At 41.9% G+C, this 19,402-nt stretch overlaps 1 protein-coding gene across 1 annotated transcript in view; it reads left to right on the top strand.

Moving 5' to 3' along the window:
- Positions 1-2,421: 2,421 nt before the first annotated feature.
- Positions 2,422-19,402, top strand: part of Eif4e (eukaryotic translation initiation factor 4E) — a 34,115-nt gene continuing 17,134 nt past the window's right edge. Inside the window, exon 1 of the mRNA XM_041656538.1 lies at positions 2,422-2,514. Within this exon, the coding sequence (XP_041512472.1) occupies positions 2,497-2,514 (18 nt within the window). The 5' untranslated portion in view covers positions 2,422-2,496. The remainder of the gene's footprint in view (positions 2,515-19,402) is intronic.

The following is a 19,402-nucleotide window of genomic DNA, read 5'->3' as shown; positions in this document are numbered from 1 at the left end:
ATACAAATATGGAGATCAATTAACTATAAAGAATGGGGCACACATAAATACTGTAAAAGCACAAGGGTTTTTTTTGTTTTGTTTTTTGTTTGAGAAGGGAGAGAAGGGGAGGCCAGGAGTACTGGGAATGGAATCTAGACAGTCTTAGGCAAACATTCTATCTCTGAGTCTTGATTGACAATAGAGGAGGAAGGTTGAAGGAAAATACAATATAAATGAAAGCCATTTCAAATACAAGTTTTATATCAGTAGCTATTCGGCTCATTGGGATATTTTCTTGCAGCTTAATAAAACAGGATATTTATGCTATCTTGTCTTTTCTTTCCTTGAATAGAGATTCTCATGTTGCTTTGGCTGACCTGGAACTTGCCATGTAGCTGAATTCTGAAGGAGTCCTCTCCTTCAGAATGCTGGGTTTATGTAGTGATGGGGCCTGCTAGGTGAGTCCTTTACTGAGCTATGCTCCCAGCACTCCATGCTGTCTTTTCACCAAAGTTAACCAGCTATCATTTTGCAAACAACAGAAAATAGAGGGATCAACTGTAATTCCTTTGGTTAGTGGAACCGATTTGTGCAGAGAAATTCACCGAGCTGTTTAGTTTGCAGAACTGTTTCTACTTTAGAATCTACTGGTGCTGAGTAAACAAACGCTTTCATTTAAATCATTTCTGCCATTGTGGTAAAGAAAAACATCAACAGGGTATTGGCTTTGAGTTCTTACACAGCTTCAATTATGTGTTAGTCAACCCAAGCATCCATTATGCACTCAATAATAGCCATGACACAGCTCCAGACAACAGCAACTCCGGGATGAGGCAGGCACAGATAGCCAGCTCGCACTGCTTTTCCTGGAGATAGCATTCTTAAGCCCCGTGGAAATAGCAATGAGATCCGTCTTCCTCATTAGAACTCAACACTGTCTTGAGAAACGATAGCCCAGCAACTTAGAAGAAAATGCAGCATGCCAGCGTGGGGACACATTTCTGTTTGTTAGAAGTTGTTATGAACATAATTTCCTCAACTAAAGCTTCTGTTGAGAGCAGCTACATTTGAAAAGAAAAAAAAGATTTTGAAAGTTTAAAACTGCATTGGTGTACAAGGCAACGTAACAAAGCAAACAAAAGAAAAGCTTAAAATATTGTAAAGGGTTGGGGATGTCGCTCAGTTGGTACGGGGCTCCCCTCGCACTCAGGAAACCCTGGGTTCCATCCCTATCTCCGCATTATCCCACCCCCACCCCGGCACTAGCCAGCACTCCCAGTACTTTGGGAGGTGGAGGCAGGAAGATCTACAGTTCAAGCAAGGCTATCCTTCCTTACACCGCAAGTTCGAGGTTAGCCTGGGCTAGCCTGTATCAGGAGAAGAAAACTACTGAACAGTAAGTAGCGGAGGAGAGGCAGCTGGTCCTTAGGAAGGCACGTGCTTTCTGCTAAGCATTGAGATTCCGAAGCGTTTTCAAAGCTGGTTACAGTCCTTACCACAGCACACCCTTGTGAGGTAAGTGTATTATCATCTTTGGTTCATAAATGAAAAAGCTGAGGCACCGAGCGATTAAGTCACTCGCCTAAGGAGCATGAGTCAACGTCAAAAGTCATAGTTGACCCGGCTTAACGACTCCTGACCTTCAGTCCAGGGCTGAGTCAGCGGAGCCCCGAGTGGCTTCCCTGGCTGGCACCTGGACGTAGGCTATTTCTGTTCACGTTCAAGCAGAATACTGAAACCGATTGGACAGAACTTCCAAACTTTTTACGTCCAGCAAGATTCAACCCTGACGCAATTCATCTCAGGACTGGGAACAGGAAAAGCCGACGCGTGCACACCCCCCTCCCCCAAAGCGTACGAGTGGGTACCGTGGGCTAGCCCGCCCACCCGCTAAGGGCAGCGATGGAAACAAGTGACCACCCGCGTTAGTGGACCGGGGACAAGGGGAACGTAGACCGCATCAACGACTCTCCATCGCCGCCTCTTTCTGAAACCAAGAGAAAATGGTGGGAGGCGAAAAGAAAACTAAATAAAAAAACATACAAGCAACTTGTCCTAGAACCTCAGCTAAGCAAATGAAGCCTTCTTGCGTGTGCTGAGCCTGCAGTTCCCAATCTTCTAGGAAAGATGGGAGGACTGGGCGACAAAGGGCACAGCAGGAATGCCCCGCAGTGAGTGACTGCGACCGGAGCTCTGCTCGCAGCACCGCAGAGGCCTAAAACCTACTCTGCAGCAAGCACCCGCGGCGCCGGGAGCCGCGCACCCTAGCCAGCGACCACGTGATCATTTTTTTTTTTAAAAAAAGAGAAAAAAAAACTTCGCCTTAAGAAAAAAAAAGAGACTCCACTTCCCAGAAGCCTCTCGGTCCGCACGCAGCTGCAGTCTTGCGCAAGCGCCGCCAGGGCCAAACGGACACGTCCGTCACGTGGGCAGGAGCCGGCCAATCCGGTTTGAATCTCATTTTTTCCTCTCGCCCCCCCTTCAGGAGCGGTTGTGCGATCAGATCGATCTAAGATGGCGACTGTGGAACCGGTGAGTATTGCCTTCGGCCCCCACCCCCGAGGTCCCCGCGCTCCGGCTCCCTCCGCTCAGGGACTCCCCGCGGGACGGCGTTCCCGGCGCGCACGGCGCCCCCGGCCGCGCCCGGCCCCTGTCTCCCGGCCTGACCTTCCGCCGGCAGCCTTGGCGCCCGGAGGCTGGCGGCGGCAGCGTGGAGCGCACACGCCGTGTGGGGGGCCCGGGCACCGGGGCGGTGGGGGAGGGGCGCCGCGCGGGCCCCGAGGTGGCGGCGCGGGAATCGGCGCCGGGTCCCGGGGGCGCGGGGCGGGCTCTTAGCGGGCACCGTGCTCGGCGGGGCGGGTGGGCGGTGAACCCGGCCTGGAAGGAGCCGGAGGGAGAAGCCTGGGGGCAGCTGCGCCTTCGCCGCCGGGATCCTCGTGCGGGGCGGCGCAGGATGCGGAGGAGGGTGGGCTGGCGGAGCCGGTGGGCGCGCGGGGCCGGGAGGGAGGGGCGCGGCAAGAGGGCGAGCGCAACCCGCGGTGAGCCGCGGCGCTGCGGGGTCGAGTGAGGAGGACGCACGCCCCCGGGGTCGCGCCGCGCACCTCTCGGGGCCGGGCAAGTGGGGCCGCTGAGAAGGTGATCACATTGTCCCGGCCCCTCCACACCGGGACGGGGCTGTCATGGAGAAGTGGAGGGGGAGGAGCGAGGCCTACAGATCGCGGCCGCGGGTCGGCTGGACGCTGACCTGCCTTTCACACGCGCCGGGCTTCCATTCATTCATCTTCCCGGCGCAGCGCGCACGCTTCCGACGACTCGGTAGATTCTTGTGCTCTGACGCGACTCGATCGTCTGGAAGAGAGCCAGCCAACACTAATATTGGAAATAGAAACTTTCAGGATTGCCTTTACTTAAATGAAAAAGGAAATTAGCATGGGGACTGCAGCGCGTGCCATGGCTCGCTTGTGGAAGTCAAAGGACAGCGTTTGGAGTCCAGAGGATCGAGATTCAAGTGTCTTTGCTGAACTCCGGCCCCTCAATACTGCTTTTTCATTTGGCTTTTTTACCCCCACCTACCCTGCACTGCTTTCCTCTTAATTAAAGCTCTATTCCGAAATTGACTGAAGCGAGATGCTCACCGAGCAGCACGTTGGTAGTTACCCGGAAGGCAGAAGAGTGGTGTCTTACGTGTTTGTCATGGTTTGGATTTGCCAGCAGCTGGCTCACTGACCATCCCTCCCAGGTTTTTTTTTTTTTTTAAAGGAATGTCACACCTGTGTGATAAGGTCTCAGATGATTAAAGGTATAGACTAGCAACAAGAAACCTTTGACATAGAAACCTTTGTAGACTACCTTTGCCAGATATTTTTAAATTTTTAAAAACTCACCTATAGGCTAAAGATATTTGATTAGCTTGCAAAACGGACTTATCTTGGCAGAATTCAAGGCAACTTTTTTTGGCATGATTTACTCTTCTTTATTGATATCAGTTTTCATGGCAATTTGGTTGTCTGCAAAAATGCCTCACAAATTGCTAGTGAAATTAACTGACTTTAATAGTATCCGTGTTATGTAAGAACAAGAGGGAAGCTTTACATTTAACTTAAACTCTCCTGACAGGTTCTGATGTCTACATCTAACTGAATTTTCTACCTTTCTCTACCAAGTGTTAGGGGAAAATATGGGTGATAGAGGCAAAATTGAGAAGATCCCGAGCAATAAAATAGCAGTGTGTTATGTGATACTTGTTACCATTTAAGTCTTGGATTGTGTTAAAGCCGAGTCAGTACAGAGCTGCTGATATTTTTAGGGTGGGGTAAGGAGTGAGATTTAGAGTATAAAGTTGTACAAAGTATGGTCTGTACTTGTTCATTGTGAGCTCTTACAGGGCCTTGCTGCCTGTGGTGGGGCCAGAGGTGAAATACTCCTAGTGATGTTCCTGTTGTGAAAGTTGCATTGAAACTAGTTGAGGATAATGTGCAAAATGGCATTGAGGTACCCCTGCTTCTAGACTAGTCATGTGGTATTTTTTTTAATATTTTTAAGATTTGTTTTTGGAGCTTGGCTATGGTGACTCATGCTTTTAATCCCAACACTTCGGAGGCAGAGGCTGGTGGAAAGAGTTCGAGGCCAGCCTGGTCTACAGAGTGAGTTCCAGGACAGCTAGGGCTACACAGAGAAACCCTGTCTTGAAAAGCAAAAAGATTTGTTTTTGGTGCTTTATTTCAGCTCAGGGCCTGGTGCATACTAATCATATTCTACTAGTTTAGTAAACTACACTAGTGCTTTTCCAGTTTTTTTAAAGCAGCTGATTTATTTTACTATTGGATCAGTTGAGGAACTGTATTAAAGCTTGCAATCTTATTTGATCATTGCTATTTTCATTTAGCATGTAAGTTTCTTTAGGTCCCCCCCGCCCCAGTATGCTTGATTGTAAGCACTTAGAGAAGTGGTTCTCAATTTGTGGGGTTGTGGCCCCTTTGGGGGATTGAATGACCCTTTCACAGGGGTCACCTAAGACCATCTAAAAACACAGATATTTACATTTAGATTTACAACAGTAACAAAATTACAGTTATGAAGTTGTAACAAAAATAATTTTATGGTTGGGGTCACCACAGCATAAGGAACTGTCTTAAAGGGTAGCAGCATTCGGAAGGTTGAGAACCACTTAGAGTCATGAGTAGGTAATTTTTCTCCCCTTTCATATCCTTTTATAAATATTTGTCAGATTTTTAGCCTTTGGAAATTCTATAAATGATCAGTCATTCTCAATTTGATACTGCAATGTTTTTAAATGTTTGAGCTTAGTTAAGTAATAGTTTACAAATATAAATTGAGAAGGTCAAAAGGGTAAGGGAAGTGTATTGTTTCACAGAACATGTGGACAAAGGCTACTCCTCTTAGTTTGGAATTGTAGGCAAGTCAACATCAGAGGAGTGAAGACTGCAGACTGTGCCCTCCACTGCCGTCTGGTGGTTTGTGCTTCTCGTCAGGTACTTCTGCTAGGTTTTCCTTGTTATTTGGAGAATACTTTCATTAGTTTAAAAAAAAATCATTTTTTGTGTAGCTCTGGGAACTCATTTTGTAGATCAGGCTGGTCAGCCTAAAACTTGGGGAGGAGTTCTTCTGCCTTCCCAGTGTTTGGATCTACTGGTGCACACCACCACACCTACTAGTCTGGATAGTTCCTTTCTTTATACTTAGCAACCCACTTTTAAAATAAGACTGTTAAACATGTAGAAGCCAGCTGTGTTGGTGCGTGCCTGTAATCTGAGTCCTTGGAAGTGGAGGCAAGAGAATTGTGAGTTTGAGCATGGTCTGGCCTACATGTCAAGACCTTGTCTCAAAGCAAAGCTGAGATTTAGGGGTAAGGGTGATTGCTGCCAAGCTTTTGGATCTGAGTTGGAGACCTGGAACCCTCATGGTGCAAACAGGATCTCATGTGTAGTTGACCCTCTGACTTCCAAAGCCACACCAAGGCAAGTGTACACACATAGAAAAATAAATAATATATGTTTGAAAGCTTTAAAAGAAAACAGAAAAAGAGCCAGATGTTATAAAATCAACAAAAAGCTCTTGATTGGTAAGCAGACTTTGGCATTTTTTTTAAAGTGAGGAACCCATTTTGTTAGGAGCTATGTTGAGTGTTTATTTCACATTTCACTTCACTTTATACTCAATCTGTGTCATTATTTAACTTAGAGAAATGAGATGTGAATGTACACTTCACACATCGTAGTTACATAGATTGAGATGTAAAATGAGTCAGGTTGGCTTAATCCACGTTGAACAAGAGTCCTAAGCAAATAGCACTTTCATGAAACACTTTTAATTTCTAGAACAGCAGCTCTCTACTTGGGGGTTGAGCAGTCCTTTCATAGGGGTCTCCTAGGACCATCAGAGAACACATTTATGTAATAATTCATAAAGTAACAAAATTCCAGTTAAGAAGTAGCAGCATTGGAAGGTTGAGAGCCACTGCTGTAGAAGGCTAAGAATATAAACTTAAGTAGAAGTACTGGGCTTCATAAAAGAATGTCTAATAGCTGCCCTAGCAATGATCAAGTCTCTTGTTAGATTGTAAGTTGTGCCATCTTTCTTAGGGAGATGACTGAGAAGTGGAAATGAGCATGGCTTGTATAGTCTCTTTTAAATTTCTCTGTGATGGAGAACGTTGAAATTCCTCAGTCTTGTGGAAAATGGGAGTCAAATATCCTAAAGTGATGCTGATTTTTAAATGTATTCAGAGTTGATATTTGTGACTTGTGGATCTCATGTTTATACCCAGATCAAGGTTCTGTATACAGGAACCTCTCTGTATGCACACATCTGCTGCTGGGAAATTGTTGCTTGCCAATCCTTGGCCATTAGCAAGCAATGGGAAGCTTATAACAGCTTCAGGTACTGTCTGTCCCCTTTCCTGTCCTTACTGAAGAGTCTAGTCACATCTAGAGAAGAAAGGATTTCCTTTCATCTAAAAAATAATCATTTTTTGTCTTATAGTCAGAAACAAGTAGCTGTCACTTAATGTGTGTGTGTATGTACAAGAGTGTGCGTGTATCTCTCTGCCTATATCGTAATTTTAAAAATACATTATTCTATGGAAATTCATGGGAGGTTTAGTCATACAATGCCAAGTGGATTTATGTTGAATCATGACAAGCCTGACTAGTATTTCCGGGAATGTGGATTTAGTGTTCTAAGCAAGTGATTTTTTAAAAAATGACCTTTTAATCACCGCCTGTTTGAAACAACTGTTTGCTTTTGTAGTGGCTATTTTTAATATAATAGGCAGATCTTTATTAATTGCTAACTTAGTGTGTGTCAGTCATCACATAGCAAGTACTTTATATATATTCATTCAATGCTTGCAGCAGTTCTGTTAGATAAGTGGAGTTATTCTTACTTCACAGATGAGGAGACCTTTAAGGCAGCCTAGAGTATATGCTCAAGCATCACCCTGGCGTCCATCTGCTGGGCATGCAGGGGATCTTCAGAAAGGGAGCTTAGTGTCGATAAGCTTATCAGGGGCTTTGATTCAGCTGTGATTTAAGAGTCTGTAGATAGGCTTTAAGATAATGCTTGCATGATCATGTTGAATTAAAACAGAATTTTGGCTGGGCGGTGGTGGCACACACCTTTAATCCCAGCACTCGGGAGGCAGAGGCAGGCAGAGGATCTCTGTGAGTTCGAGGCCAGCCTGGTCTAGAAGAGCTAGTTCCAGGACAGGAACCAAAAAAAAGCTACGGAGAAACCCTGTCTCGAAAAATCCAAAAAAAAAACAAAAAAACAAAAAAAAAACAACAACAACAACAAAAAAAAAAACCCATAGAATTTTAAGAAAATAACCTGTAGATAACTTTTGCCTCATATGCAGTGGTGTGTTTCCATGTAGTTTAGACATCCTGCTGTGAACTTGATAATATATCCAGTGTAACACAAATGCCACAGCAAGGTCTGCCTGTGTTCTTTAGGGAATAGTAACAAAAAATGGTGTACATTTTCAGAGTAGGAGCTGTTTTTTACCTAGAACATCTTATGTTTAAAGTGTGTTGATTTTTATTGATAGCAAGCCCACAAATATGGAGAGTTCATTGTGTAATAGACATGTTTTAGTACTTGGTCTAGCACTTTTAGGTAGATTTCAAAAGACAGCAAGTGACTGCTTTCCTTCTCCTGATCTTGTTTACCTCTTAGGATATTTTGCTAGTGGAAAGTTTCAGTGAAGTTTTAAAAAGAAAAGAAATCACAGACAGGAATTTACTTACTGTAGACCAAGCCATTTTAGTGAGGTTTTCCAGGGTGAAATTTATTTTGGGGAACAATTGAGCTGTAATGCATATTAACATGTATGGAAGCTTGTAACTTCAACATACTGTACAGAATTTAGCTGTAATAGTCGGTCTTTGCTTTTACAGTGGCAGATTTTGTTTTTTTGAGACAGGGTTTCTCTGTAGCTTTGGAGCTCTTGTAGACCAGGCTGGCCTCAAACTCAGAGATCCACCTGCCTCTGCCTCCCGAGAGCTGGGATTAAAGACACGTGCCACCGCCGTTTGGCTTACAGTGACAGATTTTAATTCAATGTATTAGTATTTCCATATGAAATCTTAGGGGACAGTAGCCTGGCAGCCACAATGTCTGTCCATTTTAAGTGTCGCTGAAGGCAAGGATATCTGATTTCTTAGTAGAAAGGTGAAAAGTGCATATTTTTTCTCCCTATAGTTTAGATGAATTAAGTATTTTATAGGTAAGGAATTTATATTTTTGCAAATTGTATTTTATCTTACCAAGATTATATAGGTGCTAAGTGAGTTAGGACTTAACGCCCCACAGCTAAATCTCAAGCATTATTGATGTATTGATGTTGGGGGGAAGTGCATCAAAATTCAACCAAAACTAAAATGTTCAACTCTACTTTCAGTAAAATTTGTACATTGAAGATAAAATTGATGCTTAGGTCATTATTGAACATGAATAAGTTAATATGAAATCATTCCAATGAAAGTATGCCATATGGCTTGGATGGTAAGATTATGAATTATATATGTAATATATAATGCGTATATTAGATATAGACAGGAATGTACACATAAGCATATATTTTCTTTTGAAATTGTATAGTTTATTTTTTATTTTGGCTCTATAAACTCTATAATGGTATTTAGCCTTTATTGTGCTTTTAGAATTTTTTAAAAATAATTAATTCATGCTCATGATCCAGAATTCAAATAGATTCCTTTAGCATTTGTCATTGTATTTGGTGATGAAGTCTGTAGTCATACTCTAGATTTTTCTCTTTGCAGTGCTATGGATAGAATCTATCTGAAAATTTTTAAATGCTTTATATAAAATGAACAGAATTACAGAAAAACTTGTCGATTGTATTGATAATATAATTCAACTGCTGTAAAATGCTTAAGAGTACAGAAAAAACTAATTATATTATTTTCTATTAAGCATGAATTAATGTGAAACATTAAATGCATCAATTGTCTCAGACTGAGTCATGTCTTACTCTGCTTTTTATTTATTATTTGTGGATAAGTCTATGTGAATGTGTATGTGGGTGCCTGTGGAGGTCAGAGGACCTTGAGTTCTCTGGAATTTTATGTAGTTACAAATGGTTGTGAACCCCTATGTGGGTGCTTTATACTCTACAGAGCAACAAGTACTCCGAACCACTAAGCCATCTCCCCTGCGTGCACAGGCTAACAACACACACCCCATTTTTGTTTTTGAGACAAGGTTTCACCGTATCTCTGATTGGCCCAGAACTCAGATCCACCAGCCTTTGCCTTTTGAGTGCTGAGATTAAGGTGTGTACATTGGCCTTTTATTGTGAAAAGTAGCTCTTACCTATCCCCAGATCAGTTTAAATATTACTTATTTGCTTGTTTTCTAGTAATTTTATTTTATTACACTTATTTAGTGAGGGGACACATGCTAAGGGGATTTAGAGGATGGGGGGAGCTGTGAGATTTGGTTCTCCACCGCGTGGATTATATGTGTTTTGTATTTGGTTTAATTTTGAAAGCACAATTGAGGGTGTTCTATTTGGCTGGATAAATTATTTAAATTTATCCTAAAAACACATCTGTTTAAAAATTTTAGAGATTATCATTTGATGTATGAAATTGATATTGTTCTCTGAGTTAAAAAATAATGGAAATTATGTATGCCTGTGCATATATACATAATACCTATATGCATACATATGGTTTAGAGTAATAGTACATTATATACATATATGGTTTATAGTAATAAACTAGAAACCACTTGGGAAATCAAATTTCTTTTTACTCCATTGTCATGTTCATACTTTAAAAAAAGAGTCTTTTAAATATGTTTTATTTTTATTTATGTGTGTGGGAAGGGGCTGGAGGAGGCCAGAAAAAGACATTGTATTCTTGGAGCTGTACTTACAGGTAGTTGTGAGCCACCATATGAGTGTTGGGAATTGAACCTGGGTCCTCTGGAAGAGCAGCAAGAGATCTTACCCACTGAGCTTTCTCTCCAGCTCTGTATTCTTTCTGTCTGTCTGCTGCTACCTACTGTTCTGACTTGTGACAGTTGTTCCCCTTTTTTTCCTATTATAGAAGTTTTATTTTATTTTTGAGAAAGAGTTTTTCTCTGTAACTGTTCTAGCTGTCCTGGAACTTGCTTTGTATGCCAGGCTGTCCTTGGACTCAGAGATCTGCCTGCCTCTGTCTCCTGAGTACTAGGATTAAAGGCATGCGCCACTGTAGTTGGAGACTGCTTGTTTGTTTCCCGGCTGCCCACACCCGAATAATCACACAGAAACTTTATTAATTACAACACTGTTCTGCCAATGACTTGGGCATATTTCTTACATCTTGAATTAACCCATTTCTATTAATGTGTGTATTACCACGAGGTTGTGGCCTACCGGTAAGGTTCTGGGGGGCTTCTGTCTCCTTCAGCAGCTAGGCATCTCTGTGACTCTGCCTACTTTCTCCCCATATCTCTGTTCGGATTTCCTGCCTGGCTTTTAAGCCATTGCCTGAAACCGCTTCTTTAATAACCAATGGTAATAAAACATACATTATTCATAACATACAGAGTGGAATCCCACATCATGACACCACTACCCTGTGATATTTTTTTTAATTAAAATTTTCACGCAATATGTTCTTACCACGTTATTTTTCTACTTCCTCCCAGTCTCTCCCCACTTCCCTACCCATACAATGTTATGTTCTTTAAAACTCACCAAAATGAAAATGAAAACAAGCAAAAGACCAATAAGACAAAAAAGAAAAGCCCAAACAAAGCAAAAGAAAAGAAAAAAATTCACAAAAATACCACTGAGCTTCTTTTTTATGTTGGCCCGCTCCCCTGGGCCTGGGTCCTGCCCTGGAGTGTGGTTGATATGCCCAGTGACACTCAGTTGGAGAAAAATGATTTTCCCATTGCCAACAGGTATCAGTTGGAGAGAGCTTCTTGGTTTCTTGGTTAGTGGTAGAAGCCAGTGTCTGCTTCTCCCTGTTAGTGCTAGGACCCTCTCTACCAGGCCTTGTTTGTGCTGTGACAGTCATACATGCATGTGTACATCTGTGCGTGAATCCTGTGAAGACACTGTTCTTGGAGTGTCTTCATCTCTGGCTCCTACCGTTTTTCTGCCTTTTCCACATAGATCCCTGAGCCTTGTGGGGAGTGCTTTAATGAAGACATCCCATTCAGGACTGCGTGCCCCACACAATTTCTCTCTCTGCAAATTGTACAGTTGTGGATCTCTGTTAATTCTCACTGCAAGAAGTGTCTTAGATGTGGGTTAAATAAGGCACTGATCTCTTGATAGCATGCAGAGTACATTCCAGTACCCTGATGGTAGTCAGTAGGGGTGAAGCTTTTAGACACTAGCTGGACCTTTGTGTTCAGTGACTTAAGTGTTGTCTTCAGTAATAGCCTTAACATGAGATTGTGGAGAGCAACCAGTAGCCTTGACAATAGCCTGTGATGTTTGGGGTGGAGGTAGGTATCTATGGAATTCTTTCTTCAGTGACTCAGCGAGATAATAGCTTACTCCTGGACACTGGAGGGTTTACTTGGTGGAATAAGGTATCTAGTTCGGACATTGTCTCTCTTATTTATTCACACACACACCCCGCCCTTTTTTTTTTTTTTTTTGCATGTGGTGGTGTGGGGGGTTGGGTTTGACACAGGGTTTCTTTATGTAATCCTGGAGCTGTCCTGGAACTCACTTTGTAGACCAGCCTTCAAATTCAGAGATCATCTACCTCTACCTCCCAAGTGCTGAGATTAAAGGAACATTCTGCTACTGTCCAGCCATGTATTTATTTACTTAATAGTAAGCTGCATTTTACATTAATACTAATATAATATTGGAGATTGAGTCTAGGGTACTTGTTGAGAAGGAAAGTGGTCTGCCTTAGTTTTGCTTTTATTTTGAAACAGGCTGTGAGATGCCTAAGGCTGGTCCTGAACTTATTCTGTAACCTGTGTAGGCCTTGAACTTGTCATCACCTTTCAGCTTCTAGAATTACAAGTCTGTAACAACAGGCCTCACTAACTGTTCAGCTTTGGTGGCAAAAACGAGCAATCAAAAAAACCAACAAAACCCTGAAAAACCTATATCGTGTATAAGAAAAAGATGCTGCTGCCATTGTTGGGTAGAAATTTTGAAGGAAAAAAAAAACCAGAAACAAATGGAGTGTAATTTTGGACTTGTAATCTGACGTCAGCTTCTAGAACTTGTAGTATAAGTAAGTCCTCCTGGAGAAGGCCGTGAATAAAATTGCAGGCATGACCTGAGAAGGTTGGCCTCTATCTACTGTTCTGTCTGTGAGCCAGGCAAGGACTCCTACAGTCTGGAGGAGTAAGATTAGATTAAAGCTAGGTTGTTTTAGTGAATGTACAAGCCAGCTGAACAGAAGAAAAAAAGCTTCATTGATGTGGTCAAAATGAGTAATGTATAAATTAAGATCTGGGCCAGACATACCACAACAGTTGGTGTGTTTTAAGTTTTATTTTTATATTTTGCACTGCTGTTACCCGAACTCAGGCCTTACAAATGCAAGGCAAATGCTCTGCCATTGAACTAGTGTTCTGCTTGTGTTTATTAGATAAGGTGGTATAATGGGCATGCTGGCATTATAGACTGCCAAATCACATCACTTGTCACTTTCGCCTAAATCATATACCGCTTTCTGTTATCTAGTGCACTGTTTCTGGTTCCCTTCTTTGGGTGACTTGCACTAGTCTGTTTGCTGTGCCCCATTGTCTTTTTCGTTTAGTTTCTTGTCTCACTTGGTTAGAACAGCATTTTTTTTAAGAAGTAGTACATGGGCTGAGGTAAATGGGAATCATTTCTTCAGTGGTATAGCCACTGAGATTTCCTTTGCTCCCTCAACTAATCCCTCCACCCCCATGGTCATGCAGATGGTTCTGATTGAGCTCAGAGGGTCACAAAACATTAGACAGAAAAAATAGGAGGGGGAAGAACGGCTTGTTATTGGGAATGGGAGGTAAGAGAGGGTGCTGGGGATGAATGTTCATATACATGTATGAAATTGTCAGAATAAGTAAGTAGGTGTACATGGAAATGAAATGGTTTTGAGACCTTGGTAACTAAGCAGTATTATGCCTGTATTGGTATTTGAAGCCACTCTGTCTTCAGCATCTATTGTAGCTGTTCATAAGTTTTTGTTCATTTACACAATGGCTTGTTTTCCTTTTGTACCTATTAGCATACTTGTTCTCATCCATTGTTCTGGTGCCTCCTGAATTTTTTTATTTTTGTAATTTTATTTATTGAAATATTTTCCTTGGTAATTCTTAGCTAGTTGACTATTCCTCTGTACCACTGTTGGTGTCATGAAGGTGGTAGCCAACAGCATTGCAGCCACAGACTTTGTAGTAGCTCCACAAAGTTCTCTGGGATATCTTTGTTCATAATAGTCATCCTCAGCCAGGTGGTGGTGGTGGCACATACCTTTAATCTCAGAACTCAGGAGGCAGAGGCAGGTGGATCTCGGAGTTATGAGTTTGAGTCCAGTCTGGTCTACAAAGTGAGTTCTAGGACAGCCAGGGCTGTTAACAGAGAAACCCTGCCTCGAAAAAAACCAAACAGCAGCAAAAGAGTTCCTCTCCTTGGTGGTGTTTTTATTTTGGCAGTTCTTTGATAGTCCAGGCAGAGACAGAGGTGCTTTCTCACCTTGGTCGGTCTCACCGTAGTGCTCATGACTGACTCTTGTCTTTTAACGCCACCAATCTTCTATTTTTATTTTCATGTATTTTTTTTTGAGGGGGGGCAGAGCAGACAGATTTAACAACCTGTGCACTTCAGACACAGGATTTTGCTTGAACCTAGGTGGCATGGTGGAGGCGGCTGGAGTCTGAGCTGAGAGATTTGGGACAGCTAAGAAAGTTACACTTTGGCTGCCTCCAGTCACACAGCAGGAAGGCTGGATATTCTTAGACATGACAGCTCAAATCCATCACTGACAAGTCTATTGGTGTTCATTCGCTAACAGTTTTCCTCTTTTTTCTTCAGAATTTAGATTATTTTGGGGGAAATTTTATGTATTTCCTAATCTTTTCGGTCTGATTGATTGATTTTTTTTTTTTTTTTTTTTTTTGAGGCAGAGTTTCTCTGAGTAATAGTTCCAACTGTCCTGGAACTTGCTTTGTAGACCAGGCTCACCTCGAACTCACTGAGATCCACCATGATCTTATTTTTAATTTGTCGGTGTTTTTCTTTCTGATCCTTTTTTTTTTTTGTCTTTTGAACGTTCTTTTTGTTGTGTGAATTGTAATTTGTCTTATTAAATGAAACCCCGGAGTCAAACTGGAAGGTCAGAGAAGCAGAGGAGCTAGCCACTAGAGTTCTGATCTCTGAATGCTCAGACCAAATAAGCAAGATCCTGTTGCTATGAATCCTTAGCTCCTGTCTCCTCCCGCCTTACATTCCTTTCTCTGCCCAGCCATATCGCTTCCTGTCTTCACCTACCTAGTGGTGACTCTCAAGTACTAGTATTAAAGGTGTGCGCCACCACTACCTGGCTTCTGTGACTGACTAGTGGCTTAACTCTGCACTCTGATCTTCAGGCAAGCTTTATTTGTTACATCACAAACAAAGTATCACCACATTTTTATAGCTTCCTGTAATTGTTATATGTGCATGTAAAATCATAACTTTGGTTTTCTTTCTGTGTGTGTGTGTGTGTGTGTGTGAGAGAGAGAGAGAGAGAGAGAGAGAGAGAGAGAGAGAGAGCGCGAGAGCGAGAGCACTCATACTTTTCTTTGCCTGTTTCCTTCAAGATTCTACTTATTTTTGAACTCAGGACAGCAGTTCAGAATAGCAGAGGGAATTGAGGAATCTGCTTCCTTAATAGATTTTCCTTCAGCACATCCCTTTACTGCACTGAAGGAACTGTCAGCTTGTTCTGCATTGATCCAGTTACCTCTTGTCCCTCTGCCTTCTCAGTGTCCCTCTTTCTGCTTTTGCTGACTAGTGTGTTTTAATTGCTTTTGTACTATAGTTTTTAATATTTTTAAGTTAGCACACAAAAATAGGTTTCAGTACAATGTAGTAGCATTTCATTTGTGTTTTAATAAAGCTTACCTGAAGGTCAGAGAATAAAACAGCCACACTGATCAGCCTACAGTGGTGACATACACCTTTAATCCCAGTAGCCACACTAGTTTGCCATAGAAACCCGTTGGTAATGGTACACACCCTTAATCCCAGCACTAGAGATGATTACATGAGGATAAGCTCTCAGTCTCATTCTGAGATTCCTGGAGACAGGATCACCATTTTGGACTGAGGTAGAGGTTAGAGCCAGTGGTAGGCTGTTTTGCTTTTCTGACCTTCAGGTTGAACCCTAATTTCTGTCTCTGGGTTTGTATTAATCATGCTACAGTATAATACTGCTCCATCCCCACTGTCTTCTGTTTTCCTACACAGTTTTCTGAGATGATAGTACAATTATTCATTAAAACATTTGATTGGTTACCTATAAGATAGGCACTCTTGTTACCTTTTAAAATTGTGTGTGTGTGTGTGTGAGTGTGAGTCTATGACAGTAGGGGAACGTGAATGCAGGTGGCTGTGGAGGCCAGAAGAAGGCATTGGGTTCCTTGAAGTTGGATTTACAGGTGGTTGTGAACCACCACCCCACATGAGGGGTGCCGAAGTTTAATCCTTTGGAAGGAAGCTGGTACACATAATTGCTGAGCCATCTCTTCGGCACTGTGATGTTTGAATGTATAGGGATAATGAACATAGAGGTAGCATATTACTTGACAGTAACTACTTAACACTTACCAAGTTAAAATTTTCAGGAGACTGGTATAATGACTCATACTTGTAATTCTATCATTCCAGAGGCTGGGGCAGGAGCATCACTACTGTTTGAGACCAGCTGATGCCTAAGTGAGACTCTGTTTCAAACAAGAAAGCAACAACAAAAAGTGAAAACTAACAGTTTTCATGAGATGTGAGGGTTGAAGTTCCCATTTTCAAAAATCAAAGTGCTGTTTCTGTGTTTTTCGCAAGTCCTCATGTATACCTTTGACTTAGGGCCTTGACCTTGTTGATGTTAAGTTTGTAAGCAGCAAAGCAAGGGATATACAGGGGGCACTGGAGCTAGTTACCAGTCTTGCTTTGTCCATTAGTTACTGCTGTGACATTATGCTTGCATAATTACTTGGTTTCTTCAGGAAGGGAAGTCATTTTGGGTATGATGATCATGTGGGTAGTCATTTCCAAACAAGTCATCAGCATTGTTTTTCTTTACGTAACTACATTTGCTATGTTGTGCTTGGGTTGGAAAGGTCTGATGGATAGACAGAACTGTTGAGTCAAGGACTGTAATTTAAAGAGCATGCACCAGGCAGGGTTAGGTCATTACTCCTGTGATAAGTTGCTGAGATATGAATGCTAACGATTCAACTTTGCGATTTGTTTCCTTATGGTAAAATTGAAGGGTCTAGCCAGAGCACCCCAGAGTTTGGAAATCTTTTCAGTATGCTTCATTTACTCATCTGCTGGCTTTTCAAAGTCATAGCACCTGACAGAACTGATGACTAATTGAAATTGTCACCTGTTGATGAGTTGTTTGCCAGACTGTAGGGTTATCACTATAAACCCCTCACAACTCTTTGCAAATGAGTTGATGCTTAGGGAATTTTAGTCACTTAAATCCCTGTTCTTAAAAAGTGTCACCCAACTAATGAAAATTTAAAGGAGTTGTCAGATAAGGACTACAACTAGATCTGTACTGTAGGCTCCCCCTACATGCACCCTATTTTGTAATATTTCCTCTTAGTCCATCAGAGATTGGCCGATCTGGGATTGCATTCATGTCATTAGAGGAAATTTGTGGTAGTGAAGTCAGAGCCTGGGAAATGGGAGCTCTTATTTGCAGCATTGCTTGCAGCCCCAGGACGGTAGGTGAGCAAGTATGCCAGACCTGCAGTATATTTCTTTCTCCAGCTCCTTTGATCTTGAATTTGGTTCTTGACTTTGGTATCCATTATATTCCTTTAATAAATAGTTCAGCTACATATTATGTTCTAGCCATTCATTAAAATATACAAAAACACAGAAAATGAGGCCCAAGTTTCAGAACAGAAAAGGGACTAGGAGTGTCTTTTGTGGTTGTCTGGAGTGTTACTGTAGAGTGACTTCACAGTGTTGGGTCTCTCTAGTCTGAGAGGACTACAGTGACAACTCCTGCTGGCTCCCCAGAAGCAGTGGGTAGACATGATACAGAGAGGAGAGCAAAATGTGCATATCATAGCAGACCTAGTAAAATCTCCATCCACACAGTGTATTTGCAACCAGGAACAATGTAGTTAGTATATAGTTTCTCAATGTTTCCCTCTGTAGCTCTGGCTGGCCTGGAGCTTGCCCTGTAGACCAGATTGGCCTCCAACTCAGAGATTTGCCTATCTCTATCTCCCAAGTGCTGATATTAAAGATATGCACAATCATCGCCCAGCATAGCTTCCTGTTTTTTTAAGAAACATGAAATAAGAGGCTGGAAAATGGCTTAATGGTTAAGGGCATGGACTGTTCTTCCAGAGTAACCCAGGTTGGTTCCCAGCATCCACATTGGTACTACTGGTTATAAGCTCCAGGAGGGATCATTTGCCTCTGGCTTCAGTGGACACTTGCATGCATGTGCACAAAGTCCACGTGTGCACACATATGTAATTAAATATATATATATATATATTTATTAAAAGGTTTATAATTCTGGAACCATTCCAGATAAATAAGGAAATGAAGCTCTGTAATAGAAATGCCCTCAGGTTATTCCTGGTAGAGTGTACATTCCTAGTGGATTGACAGTTGAAGGAAAGCTTTTCATCTGTTGATTCATCTAGTTCCAGCAGTGAGTCTTCTCAGAGAAGTGCCGCAGTGCTCATCTTTTTGGCCTTTTTAATCAAGGTTTCTCTGTGTGGTCCTGGAACTCTCTCTCTGTAGATCAGACTGGTCTTGAACTGTCAGAGATCTGCCTGCTTCTGCCTCCGGAATGCTGGAATTAAAGATGTGCACCACTAGTGCGTGATGCAGACTTTATGATGAGGAAGGTGAGGGACAGGAAAACTGACACAAAATTGCACAATATGAATGACAGAATTGGGTTATAACATGGATGTAGATATGAATCGAGCCCACTATATCCCACGTAGGAGTGAAAAACTTGTGTTCTTTAAATTGCTGACTGAAGCTAGGTTTAGTCTGTTAGATGGTAGATGCTGGAGGAACAGGAATTCAAGCTCTTCTGCCCTCTGTTTCTTAATCTCTTTGGGGCCAGTTTAGCTACATGGAATCTTGCCTCCAAAAAAGTTTTTATAAAATGATACTCACTATGAAAAAGGCATGTGATTGATTTTAGTAAATATATAATTACTGTCAGGTGCTGTAAACATTCCCAAATGTTTATTTTACATTTCAATAACTTCCCTATAGACCAGCAGTATGGTGTGGGGTCACACTTGGAGTTACTGCTTCGAATCTTTATTAGTGCTAAAGGAACTATGTGCTAAACTTTGGGGGCTTTATACACTTGAAGATGAAAGGTTAGGATGTCCTTTCTAGACGGAAAGCCCCAGTTTTTGTGGTATGAAGGTGGTGGTAGACATTAATCTTTATGTCTAGAAGAGATGATTAAATGCATGTTTGCCTTGCTAGTTGGTGACAGATTTGAATATTTAAAACCACAGCAAGCATACCAGGAACTAATGAAAAATTGATGTGATCCAAGTGAGAATTTAAAATTTCATCACATTTATTGTAGAAAATAGCACAATAGGGTAGACCCAGGAAACACTGAGCCATATTAGGACTGACACATTGATAATATTAACTTGTTGACATGTGATAGTTTTTACAGAATACTGAAAAGGCTGAGTGTGTGTGTGTGGT

The sequence above is a fragment of the Microtus oregoni genome, unplaced genomic scaffold (genome assembly GCF_018167655.1).
Source record: "Microtus oregoni isolate MIOR12 unplaced genomic scaffold, Mior012 000000F_ref0000247, whole genome shotgun sequence".
In the NCBI taxonomy this organism is placed as follows: domain Eukaryota; kingdom Metazoa; phylum Chordata; class Mammalia; order Rodentia; family Cricetidae; genus Microtus; species Microtus oregoni.
Note: the sequence above shows the minus strand (reverse complement) of the source record. Positions and strands in the feature narration are given on the sequence as shown.